The 12,632-nt window shown below is 40.4% G+C and overlaps 1 protein-coding gene across 19 annotated transcripts in view; it reads right to left on the bottom strand.

The window, feature by feature from the left end:
* PACC1 (proton activated chloride channel 1) overlaps positions 1–12,632 on the bottom strand; it is a 99,418-nt gene that overhangs the window by 11,988 nt on the left and 74,798 nt on the right. For 18 of the 19 annotated variants that reach the window (XR_012673150.1, XR_012673148.1, XR_012673149.1 and 15 more), the window contains 4 exons: positions 11,388–11,597; positions 9,203–9,357; positions 7,547–7,689; positions 1,034–1,178 (listed from right to left, as the gene is read on the bottom strand). Coding sequence is in view for 15 of the 19 variants with exons in the window: in XM_075147026.1 (XP_075003127.1) it covers positions 1,034–1,178; positions 7,547–7,689; positions 9,203–9,357; positions 11,388–11,597 (653 nt within the window). In the remaining 4 variants the exon portion in view is untranslated. The remainder of the gene's footprint in view (positions 1–1,033; positions 1,179–7,546; positions 7,690–9,202; positions 9,358–11,387; positions 11,598–12,632) is intronic. The other variant, XM_075147032.1, reaches the window with a different exon arrangement.

Here is a 12,632-nt window from a genome sequence, read left to right on the forward strand (position 1 = left end):
TGCTCTTCCCTTAAGGCTTTGCCACATAAGGCCCTAACTGTGAGAATTAAAGATAGGAGAACTGAAGATTCTGCTTCATTTTAATCTCCACAAAGTACTCTTTCCAAGCGTACCATAGACTAAGAGACAGTGTTGTCTCTGAAACACATACTCTCTGAAAAAGACTTCTCTTAAAATTCTCATTTCTCATCACCAGTGAGACTTTCTCCCCAACCAACACTGGGAGCAAGATAACAAACTCAAAACACGATTAGTCTTCTGTCCATTAGTGTGAACAGAACAGGAATGAAAGTCAAACTCATTTCATCTCTAGCTAAGTTTGCATCTTCCGCCTGCATATTTTCTAGTTTTAAATGATGCAAGAAGTTAAGTTACTCCATGTTTCTAAGGATACTCAACAGATAAAAATCCCAAACCCAAACAAAAAGCAGACATGAGAATGCTACAAAGGATACAAGCCTTATGTTTACCCCTTCATCCTAACATCAGCTCTTGTGGTAACCTAAACAATACCTCTTTCCAATACTAGCTACTATTTAGACAATTCCTTTGGCAATGGTTCTCCACCTCGAACGAAAGGTAGCTGTGTTAATATTTCTACGTCGGTCTCTTCGGACCCTTAACTGAGACTACAGCTATCACTTCACATTCAAGGCCTGGATTTTCTGGTCTCCCCATTAGGAGATGTTTTCCTGAGATGTGTCACTAGGCCATACCAGCAGCCGCGCACATCAAGACATTTACGCTTTTACAGAACCTCTCCATGTTAAGAAAGAATGCAAGTAACTGTACAGCCCAAACTGCTCAGTGGCAAGTGGTATAATGGATGCAATGAAACAAAAAACAAGCTTCTGATGTTTCACTTAGTTAACCAACCAACCCGCCCATCCTTCTTCCAACTCACTGCTATTTGCCCCAAGAACTAGTTCTGTTGGCCAGTTACCATTAAAACCGTAGCAGTAACTAGTTCTTAATAAAGAGATTCCCAAAAAACTCTTCCTGAGGATTTTTTAATTTTATTTTATTTTTTTACCTCTTGTTTGAATTCCACAGTCTCACTACCATCTTCTTCTTTTGTTTTCACCAAGGACATCTTGACCCAAGTTCGAAAGCCTCCGGAAAACTTCCAGCTGGAGTATGAACTTTCACAGTCCTTCATGAATTCTGCTTTTTCTGGACTAAAGGAAAAAGACCATTACTTTACTGACCAAACTCAGAGCGGTATCTGAGCACTGTACGCAGGAGAATGTCAGACCTACAGGCACTTCAGAATGTGTTCACAATTCCTGTTATGTTTCAACTGCTAAAATTCAGCATACCTAAAACATTGTGAGTAGTGATGTTTTGATTAATGGTAGCACTTGCACTCATGTGTTCTTAACTGCAGAAGACATACCTGGTGCTCTACCACCCTAGAGTTCTGCCTGCCCCTAAGGATTGTTCTGCCTTATAGGGGAGCTTTGTTCTGCTCATCTGTCATCTCTGGGATAGAAAGGAGCAGAGCCAGGACCCCAGGAAACAACTCGCCACAATGCTAGGAAGGCAAGAGATGGAAGGAACAGCCTAGAGGCAGGGCAGGCTGCTTCACCCTATTTCTGGGATGCAGATAAATTGGTTGCAAAGCAGACGTACTCAAAATGCTTTGAAATTTACATTTAGTGTATTCCCATTATTTTAGGAACACTATACCTTTGGTGTAAGGCTCCCATCTGCCATAACATGGCTGTTTTCCCAATATGCAATCAGAGATATTTGTAGCCCCAGAACAGCAGGATTGCTTTGTGTCTTTTTTTTTACTACTGGGACCGTAAGCCATTTTAAGGTTTCCAATACTCCTCACGCCGCAAGTGGTAAAGAGCCAGCTCTAAGGCATATCTGGTCTCCATCCTGTCTCTACCAATTGCACAGGACAGTGTATTAACCACGCTATTTACTTGGAGCTCCTCAGTACTGTGATTTTACCCACTTTCATGTCATCTCTATGAAATAAGCCTGGCCCTGCAGCTGCTTTTTCAACAAGGTTTCATTTGAGATGAAGGGGTAAACCACCGTGATGAGCTATGAATCATTAAAGCACAGACTGCTGATTTTTACTAAAGACAGATTTCAGGTTGCAGAGACATGTCAGGGTATGCTGGTCCTTGAGACAAGGGAAAGGGAAAGGGGTTTGACTCAGACTAAATCTATCTTCTTAGGTGAAGGGAAAGAGTATACTTTGCTCATACGGCAAAGGGTGTGCATGGCTAAGTCTATTGGGAGATCAAGATATTTTGGTCTTTCAAAGAAAAATGCAAAGAAGTGCAGAAGAAAAGCAGAGCTGAAGAAGCAAGCTCTCGTCCCAAGGAACAGACCAATCAGCAAGATTTGTCCTGTGCCAGTACTGGGTGGATGTGCACTTTTCCTGTCTTTTTCCTTAGTTTTCAGAACTGGGGCTCCTTCCTGCAAACCAAGATGTCTTGTCTACAAGGCAGCAAGAGCACAGACTAGTAAGAGGAGTATCATACTGATGGCTACTCTGTACTACACTGCCTGCTCAGGCTTAATAGATGAATACGCACATGTTCGTAAAAAGGCAAAACCTAGCAAAGCGATTGCTCTCAAGTCAGGGCTTCAGGTGATGGGCTCAAACACAGAACTCCATTGTGCATACAAACAGAAAGGAGAAGCGTTTCTGGAAAGAAAAACTACTACGCTTTGCTACCCATCAAGACAGATGATATTCAAGAGTGTTTTGGCAGGTTAGGAGTATCTTTATGGATTTGTGACATTAGCTGCTTGTTTAGTGATCCCAAGAGGATGGCAGTGCACCTCTCTAACCCTCACAAGGAAGACATGAGCAAAGCATTAGAACAAAGCCCACTGCCTGGCTGCTCCTCACCATACAAACCAATGACATAGGGAGACCTAATCTGATAATGATTTCTTCCCCCTTTGGGAAGTGGGCACAGCAGCAGCTGATGGGACAGTACGGAAGAGCACGGTGCTTTGCCACTCGGGGGAACATACATAATTAGCACTCTGCCAGCCAGTCATATGCCTAATGCATGACTAAATACAGCATCCTAGAAAAGCTTTCCAAACCAACATGGAAAATTGAGGCAGGAAGTTATGACACAGAGCAGAACGTTACAGCCACAACTTACATGGAAAGCAGACAGTAGTAGTATACTTTGCCTTCGACAGTAATTGTAGGTTTGAAAAATAAAGATTAATAATATCTTAGGAGAAGCTGTGGAAAAGTGCAAGGAGATGCCTTCTCAGATCATGTGCCCATAATCCAGACCACTGGCACAGAGTCAGGCAAAAAAAGAAGGCGGGGGGCAAGCAGAGAGGCACAAGCTTTGCACAAATGATAGTAGAGGGCAAATAAGGCGCAGCTTAAAAACCACGCACAACTAAGCGAACACAAGACAGGCAAGGGATTTTAATCTGAAGAACAATTCTCCAGGCAGACAGTTTCTTTTAATTCCCTATTCAACCCAAAGACAGACAACCTGCAAAGGCTGCACATTATTTTATTTTCTTTTTTCTGTTCAGTAAGTTCTTCCACCTGTTACATTGTCCTTTAGATGTATGGTAAGATTCCTGGAGTACTTTGCACCAGGATCTCCCAAGATATTAATGGTACCTCAAGACCATGCAAAAATTCCTACAGCACAGCAGAGAAAGAGAAGTGCAAGAGGCCATTGTCTCCCTCAGGTGAGCTACAAAGCCCTGGTCCCCCCTCAGCCAATGCTCTCTGGTAACCACTGACAGTTCAAATGACTAGCAGGGAGCCCACTGCCCTAGCACAGACTGATCAACGTCAGACTGCGAGAGGTTGTATTTGTCCCAGCTGTGGGAGTTGCTAACCAAATTTTGGACTCGGCTCTAGCTCTGCAGCGGATCCTTCTAACACCGATCTCTATAGACCAACCCACAAGAGCCAGAGGCAGCTTAGGATGTCCCACCAGCAGATTCCAACGCAACAGCAAGAGCCAAAACCACAGATGGGTCAAACCCGATTTGTGTTTATTGCTTTTGCTTTCCCCTAGACTGGGAAACTCTCCATCAGCCATGGGATCTAATAAAGGGTCAGATGGTGTGGTACCAAAAGTCTTGACCCTTCTATGTTATAATCTATTTCTCTGCACGCAGCAATCCAGACCAGAGATGTGAACATGGAGCTCTGTTTAGACCCTTAAATAATCTCTGACCTGTTCAGACTGGTATTCATCATCTCACATGACCGTAAGTTATTTTACGTGCTATGCTAACAATAGTTTGTCAGTAATATGTTCAGAGGATTTTCTTCTTAAACCCATGTATTATACTAATGACAGTTCAGGAAAGGAACTTGTATTTTTAGCTACACTTTTTTAGTAATTTGCAAGGGTTTCATTATTTCCTTCCCTCCAATTAATATGATACAGACAGCAGCTGCCACTGTCTTAAAAAAAAAAAAAAGAAAGAAGAAGAAAAAAGCCAGTGGCAGTATCCCTCCAACTCACAGGCCAACAACAGCACACAGGTCAGCAGTGTTCTCTGAAGGCCAGAACAAAACCAGCAAGCAGTGCCAGTTTCACGTAGTCTGTTGATCCAATTTTAACAGAAGAGCTGCAGAGAATAAAACCCTTGACAGAAACAACTGGACCTAGCTTGAGTCCTCACCACTTGCTATGCCTCAAAAAAACCTTAAAGACACAAGTCTCTAGATGCCATTTTTATTATTGCTTATGGCTGATGCTTGCAGCAGCCTTCACTGATACGATTATTGCTACTTAAAGCAAAAGTGAGCTGCGCATAATACTGTCTACACAGAAACAGTGGTATAGATACAGCAGGACTCTTCTCACCAATTTCAAGGGGGTTTGGATTGTGATTTAAGATGATGGAATACCCTACACATATATTTTACAGCAGTCTGCCTGCCCAGCCCAACCTAAGCTGTTTGCAGCCATGGCAAAAACTGTAAAGATAATTACGATATCTCATGGGTTTTAGCATGTATCTCAGCATCTTTGATAACACTTTACATGAATTGCTGGACACGGTGCTAATAATATGCTCTCATAACCAGTAAGTGAAACACTTTGTCAGGGAAAGTAGTTAACAGCCGTCAGTAATTGAAGTTTTTAGAGGCCGTATGGAAGGACACACAACAGTTTCTACAGATATCTTAGTCCAGACTTCCCATCAACTAAATTTAGTATCCGCTGATGAACCAGAAATCATTTCTATTTTCTCTTCTGCTGGAAGTTGGACAGAACGAGTACATTCCACATATGCATGCGGTTTCACATGCACTTCATAGTCAGGAGAAAACGTAAACTTTTAACCTGTCCTGAGCCTGTCCAGTTCATGCCCCGGGATGCCTGGACAGCAATACACAATACTGAGCAAGACAAGCCATACAATTTGTACAAGCTTTGGAGGATGCTATAAAAGAGACACTCCTGGCCTCTTCCGCACAACTGGTTCTCTTACTGTATTTCACCTAGACATGCAGATCATTTACTACTAAGTTTAATGGCCTATATATCTTTGCAAATTTTACTGTTATCTGGGTTAGTTCAAAACCAGTTTTAACTTGCATTCCTACTATCTGCTGCAAACAGGCACAAAGAACGCATCCTCAAACAGACACCACCATTTCCTACCTTTTCACTTTGCTCCAAACATAACCCAGGCTCAGCCTTCACTCTCCCAGCTTCAGTTCTGGTGTCTTCCAACACCGAGACAAGGCAGCTTCTCTAGGAACAAAGCAACACTTCCCTAAAGAAATGGATCTTTAGGGATCCATTCTGCCATCTAACTGGTTTGACCTGGCAAACCTGGAGGCAGGAGGTTGCGATCCAGGTTTCTCCCAGGCAGCTTACAGATGATTCTTACTGATTCACCTACACTAGCACAAACACAGCCTTGAAGCTAGAAGCTAGGACCTTTGCAATACTGCTTATTGCTGTTTTGCACATCTAACTTCCCTTTGCACAACATGTGGCACAAACGTTTGGGACAGCAGCATGCAGACTTGCAGCTTGCTTGCAGAAATTCTGCCAACTTAAGTAGGACATGCATGTTTTAACTTGGGAAGAAACAGCTCTTTAAAATGGCTTATCTGCAGATTGATACAATGAGCACAGAAATGTGGCTTCCAAGACTTGAGTATGCATAGACCAAGTTGTGTCTTGGTAAGTTGGCTCATTCTGCAAAGAGCCAGGAACCAGATGCAACACAACTGTGCCTCCTGCTCTGTTTCACAGGGGGTGGTCTCAGTGCTTGTATCTCGAAGTACAAAACAGCCGTGCACCTTGCTGGAATCGGTTCCACTGCACATACCGCTAACTGTGGCACAAGCCACAGAAACTGAGAAAAAACAACACAGAAGGAACAAGGTAGCACCTTCTACATCACTACTCTTAACTGGTATTTTCTCACCCTAAAATATCAATGCTTAAAATACCCGGAACATTAGCATTTTATGAGGTGTTTTAGTACAGTTACAGAAACTACTTAATGACTTAAGATCTCTCCTTCACTGATGTAGAAATGCTTTGTAAAAAGCAAATTCAGATAATTGGTCTTTGGCCACTCAGAGATACCGTAACTCAGAGACCGAACACTTCCAATCTTTGCTCCATATGAAAAGCACCACTATGATCATGTCCAAGTCTCCAAGAATGCTTTATTACAATAAAATCTGTTATTTCTCTTCCCCTCCCTCATCTAATTTTGTTCTGCATATGACCTTTATCCCCTGTCCCTTTTTCACTAAGCATTTGACTATTACCAAATTAAGGCTTTCTATTAGGTCTCACTATGACTACTATCTCTTGTCTAGCTTTTAATCTGGATCACAGAGAGAAGATCAAAACTTGAATTTAAATTAAAGCAAAAATTAAACAGTTATTCTCATAAGGTGGGAAAAAAGGTGGGGCTTTCAAGAAAGTTCAAGACAGGATTAATTCCACTCCTGTTAAAATTAGAAGAAGGTTGATCAGTCACTCCAATGGCACCAATATGAAACCAATACAAAGCAATTTTGAAAACCCCATCTATGAAATTACATCGTTCTGTAGAATCTTACATAAAACTAGCAATACAAAGAAATATAGTTAATCTTTCAACGAAATCACAACAAATCAATCTAGGGATCTGATCTTTACAGTAATTGCTTTTAAAAAAAAAAAAAAGGTACAGAAACATTAGTGTTCTCAGTGCACTTCCTGAGCACACTGCCCAGGACAGCACACTTCCTGATCACCCAAAGCAGCAGACGGCAGTGAGCCAGCACAAACTTCAAACTTGTAGAAAGTGCAGCAACAAATGGCTGAAGCATAGCTGAAGGGCGATTTTTGTCACTGAAAAAGTCCCCAATCCATTTTCTAAAAAGTAAGATTAGTAACCTAAGACATGAAAGATCACCAATGTAACCCAAACATTAAAACAAAAAAAAAAAAAGAGAGAGAATATAAAAGCCTGTCTGATTTTTACTAAAAAAAGCCCTGCTTTCACTAGTACTGTTGTAGCAAGTTCAATGCAGTTACAGGCTCATCCCTTTACATACCTGTTGATGAACTCTTGGAAAGAAGAAAACAGAAGGTAGTCAATGGCACTAAAATCTTGGTCTGTTCCATTTAAATGAAATTGCAAAAACACCAGTTCCTTTTTCTTCACATCACGAGGGCCTTGAACAACCAAAGCATACTTCTGTAAGCAAACAGAAAGAAGGTGAGAGTAGCAAAGGAATCCTCATTTCCTGTTCATAAATTTGCCATCTGCCACTAATACTCTATAGGAATCTAAAACACACCGAGATTTTCTTGGCCACTACTAAGTATGTGTCTACTAAAATATCTAATGAGAATGCCAATTGAATCCCTCCTTTTAGTTTAAAAATGAAGTCTTTACATCAAGATTTAGTGGTTTTTTAAGAAATCTGCTTTAGTTCTATCATAGTCCTTTGGGTTCATGTGGAATTACCAGTCAAGGCCCTGCAACCTGCATTTTGCAGAAAGACAATCAAAACTGTTTCCAGCATTAAAGTCTAGGAACTTTGAGCTCTTGACATGAAACAAGTTAATGTGGAGTCTGATGTGGAGAACATCAGGCTTCTCCTTGAGAAAGAGGAACAGTTTCACAGCCCCCAGCACCTAAAGCAAGCTGCTGAAAGGAAGAAAAAAAAAAAAAACAACAAAAGATGCTAGCAGGCAGAATACAACTTGAAGTAGTGCAGGCATTATATCGAACAGCAAGCTGCTGCTTGCAAAAGGACTCAGCCAATTTGAACAGGGCTCTACACGGTTCAGAAGTCTGCCTCAGTGCCTCTCCATTCCACTGCAGGACTAGAGCCTACTGGATCAGCAAGCTTCTAAATGAACCTACCAGGCAGCATAAAATGCAGGTTCTTAGTTTGTTAAAACATGCAAAAAGAGCATATTAGTGGCAGAAATTAAATTAGACGTGCACCCAGAATATTACTTTAAAATATACCAAGGAGCTGCCTTCCCAGAAAGAAATGGTGACTAGACAAAAGGCAAAACATGAAGAGGAAAAAAGTTGATCAAACAGGTACCCAGACTGTTTGTTTGTTCACGTCTAGTTTCCTTAAAAACAATCTAAGCAATCACTTTCGATACAAATGACCATATTTAATACTGTATTTTTTGAACATTTATTTATAGAGAAGCTAGATTCCCTGCATTTTTAAGGGCAATTTAAGACAGACTATCACTCAATATACCCATCTTATTGGCTCACAGCATTTCAGTATAATGAAACGCTTGGTGCCCACTTAAGATTTTTCCAAGTGTGATAAAATAGTATGTAATTCCCAGAAAACACACAAAAAGAGATAAGCTATCCTGCTTTAATGGAATAACTGCTACTGCTTTCAATCAAAGCTAGATTTACTATATCATGGAGTATGCTTGCCAGTTCATTTAGGAGAGGAATGAAGTGAGAGTTTCATTGTGAAAAATGACTTATTTTGTCCCATTCAGGTTTTCATGCTGCACACACCCACATGACAGCTCATCATCCGTAACACATATATACACTGAACAGGGTCTTTTACATTTCTGAAAACAAAAGGACAGATGGCTTGAAAAAAAACTAGAAGCAAGGATTTTTTGTAGCACTAAGTAAATATTTTTACTTTCAAATACCATTACAAGCAGAAAACCCCCACTGAATAAGCTTTGTTCTATTATATTATTATTACCATAGTTTGATTAGTAAAAGGATCTGTGTAGTTGATTCTCTGAGTAGTGCATTCAATGTCTCCTGGCTGACCTGGATTTATCAGAGGTGGAATGTGATCATAGTAATGATGCTTGCAGCTAAGCAGCCGAGCCTTGCCTGGGTAAAAGGCAATACCTGTTTTGGGAGAAAAAACATAAAAAAGAGCTGATTTCTTTCCCAAGTACATAGATTTTTCATTCTGGGATTTAATCCCACAGGATGCTGAGCTATCATCAAGATCCAGCAAAACAATCAAATTAAACCACGTGCTCTAGCATTTTTCTGGAGCAGGACAATAGTGCCAGCATTGAAAAAAATCAGGGTTCATGTTCTGTTACGATGATTCAAGGTTCACAGAAGCTACTAAGTTTCCCTAGTCTTCCCACAAGCCAGCAGCTAATACATCAGTCCCTCTGGCCCCAAACGAAATGAACGTGTAACCTAAGTTAGGAGACTATTGAAGTCAAATGGGACACATAGCACTTCAGCATGTACATGTTTTCAGATATTATCATTTAACATGTCAAATTTTAATTGGAAATAATGTATGTACTATACATGACAGATCAAAGATCACTGGCTGATCTAATAAAAGTGAAAAGATGCTCTTCAGAACATCTAGCATCTTCTGTTCCCTGAATACAATGTCACAATAAAAATCAAAGCCATCAGACAAGTACTAACTGTTACCATCCCTTATTACTTATATTACTAGGTAGGCAGGCTACTACTTCACCTGTATGGAAATTTATATATACCATAGATATCAACAGCATGCATTAAAAAAAACCCTCAGTCACCTTAGCTGTAGAAGGCTAGCAAAATAAAAGGCCCAAAACCCCAAATCCTGTTATGCCACATCCAGTATTGGAAACAAGCTTGCTTGAAGATAATCTAGACCAGCTACAAAAAAAAGTATGATTTGAATTATTAGATATGATTAACTCACACAACTGAGATGACCTGTCTGCCAAAATGTGAGACATCAAAGCAGTCAGCATATATCAATGTAAAAATGCTTTATCCCTTTCTTCAGTGCTCCATGCTTGCAACTTGCTATCTCATCACTTTAATAGAGCAATGAAGTAAAGGGCTGCATTAATTTAGGTTCTTTGATCTGGCAGGGATCCCCACCAATACTTTTGGATTTATATGTATGTTGCTCTGCTTCTTTAAATGACCTTTTCCTCCTGTTGCTGTATGAAAAGCTCACGTGAAAAAAAAATAAGGGGGAAAGCCTGCTCTTACAGTCAGATCCATACGGTCCCAACGCAAGGACCTACTTACAGAGCTCAGCCTAACTGACCATACAGAAAAACAACTATAGGAATACGGCAACAACTTGAAACACTCACCTTTCAGCCACAATTACTGGAGTGGTTATTTGTAAAATGTGGTAACACTTCAAACAAAAGTGTTATTTTTAAATTAGAAACTGACCTATGACTGTTTGAGTTGCATTTGCTACCGCAACTCTATTTATGAATGGTTATAAATGGATAATTTAAAAAAATAATGATAGAACTCACTATTCAAAAATGCTTCTGTGGCGTAATCCCTGCTGCAAACTGCAACACAGTTTTCGGATGCCACACTGCATTTTTATGCCAACATTGTTCCCTGCAGTCACATCACATTTTCATTGCCTACTGATGTAATACCAAGTTGTAAACAATGCACAACAGAAGCAGAAAGTGGCACTGTGGTTATTTTGTGGTTGGTTTGAGAAATTCACCTTCTTTACTGTCAACAGCATCTCACTGTCCAGTGCAGCACTGAGGTCCTAATACACATCCTATGTGCTACCCTGTTTGACGATACAGTTTTGGGAATATTTCCATAAGGAATTATCTTCTTTCCCTGTAAAAGGAGTCATTCTAGAGCCTGCAAACACTTCTTATCTACCAAATGTTGCATGATGCTCCGCAGCTACTGTCATTCATGTTATTGGCATGAAAACCCCCAAAATGTCCCCAAAATTGTCCTCCCATATTAACATTTCCATGCAAAGTTAACACAACATAAATTAGAAAAGAAGAAGTGAAAGACCTGGGTCAAAGCATTATATGCACTCTGGGCCCTGAAGTATCAACACCAAAAACATAAAACGATCCAAGATAAATGTGAACAACAACTTAATCCATTTTGTTTGTTACCAGTCTTACCAGGTGCATCGTACAAGGACACTTCCTTGTAAGAGACAGACATCACTGGGTGCTTGAGCTTCTCCCTGAAGTCACTGATGGTTTGGTAGACAAGGAACACAGCGACAGCCATGAGCAGCAGATAAATAAACAGGAGAATTACTGAAAAAACATTCTTCAGGCAGGTCTTGCTGAAACGCAAAGAAGGGGCAGTGGTACCCAGTTCGCTATCTGGAACCAAACAGAATATGGATTAAGACTTTAAAATACAGATATTTGGGCTGAATTTATGTAGTGTTCATTCAAAGATCAATCCCTTGAGAGGAAAGTAAGCCTCAAACTCAGTTTGATTTAAAAAACCCACAACTATTGCTTTTGGTGATGGTTTTGATGATCAGTCAAAGAGATGCTTCCTTCTCCAAAGAGGCCAAAGATTGTGCCTCTTTTTCACATGTTGAATCTGGAACTCTGCTTAAGGACACGGCAGGCAAGAAACAAGGTTTATTTTCAAGAAGGACAATTCAGAAACAAAGTTCAAAGTTTGTAAGAAAAAAGTCTGTTGATGGTCAATCTTTCCTCCTGGAAAAAAACAACAACTTTCCCCCTTCCCACTCTGAAGTGATTCTTACACACTCAGCATATGCATCAGCGGAGAGATTTAACATTGTAATGCTCTTACACAGCTATCTGCATTGCATCTCCACCATGGTAGAAGTCACTAGATATTTGTTACCTTCCCATTTTTGGACTCTAGTTCCTAACTCCTTGTGCATACTACATAAAGTTTCACAGAAGGATTCTTCCAATTACAGCTAGAAAAAACACCAACCCAATTCTCTCACAGTCTCCTTGCCTTCAAAGCTTATTCTCTGAAGATCTTCACACTTGCCTCACTTGTACACAGACACTGCCTTCCCCATACTCCTTGCATTCGCCATTTCTTTTGGCAATACTTTTAAGGAAAAAGTTCATGTACTCTTCAGTTACGTGTCATGTTTTGATCGTGAGCGATATATAGTTGAACATGCAAAAGGAGCATTAAAACCCAACATATGAAAGCAGATAAGTAGGCATATTTTACGCTGATTTTTCTGTGTGGTGCAATCTAATGAGTCACGCCTTCTCAGGCCATGCCACACTCTGCCCTTCAACTGTAATAGCACGGTTTGTGTTTGTTCCTTACCACAGCAAACACTAGCCTTTTAGTAAATCCTATTGAACACATAACCTCTTACAAAAGTCCACGGTCACACACGTGTTCCCAAG

Source organism: Calonectris borealis, chromosome 3 (genome assembly GCF_964195595.1).
Source record: "Calonectris borealis chromosome 3, bCalBor7.hap1.2, whole genome shotgun sequence".
Taxonomy (NCBI): domain Eukaryota; kingdom Metazoa; phylum Chordata; class Aves; order Procellariiformes; family Procellariidae; genus Calonectris; species Calonectris borealis.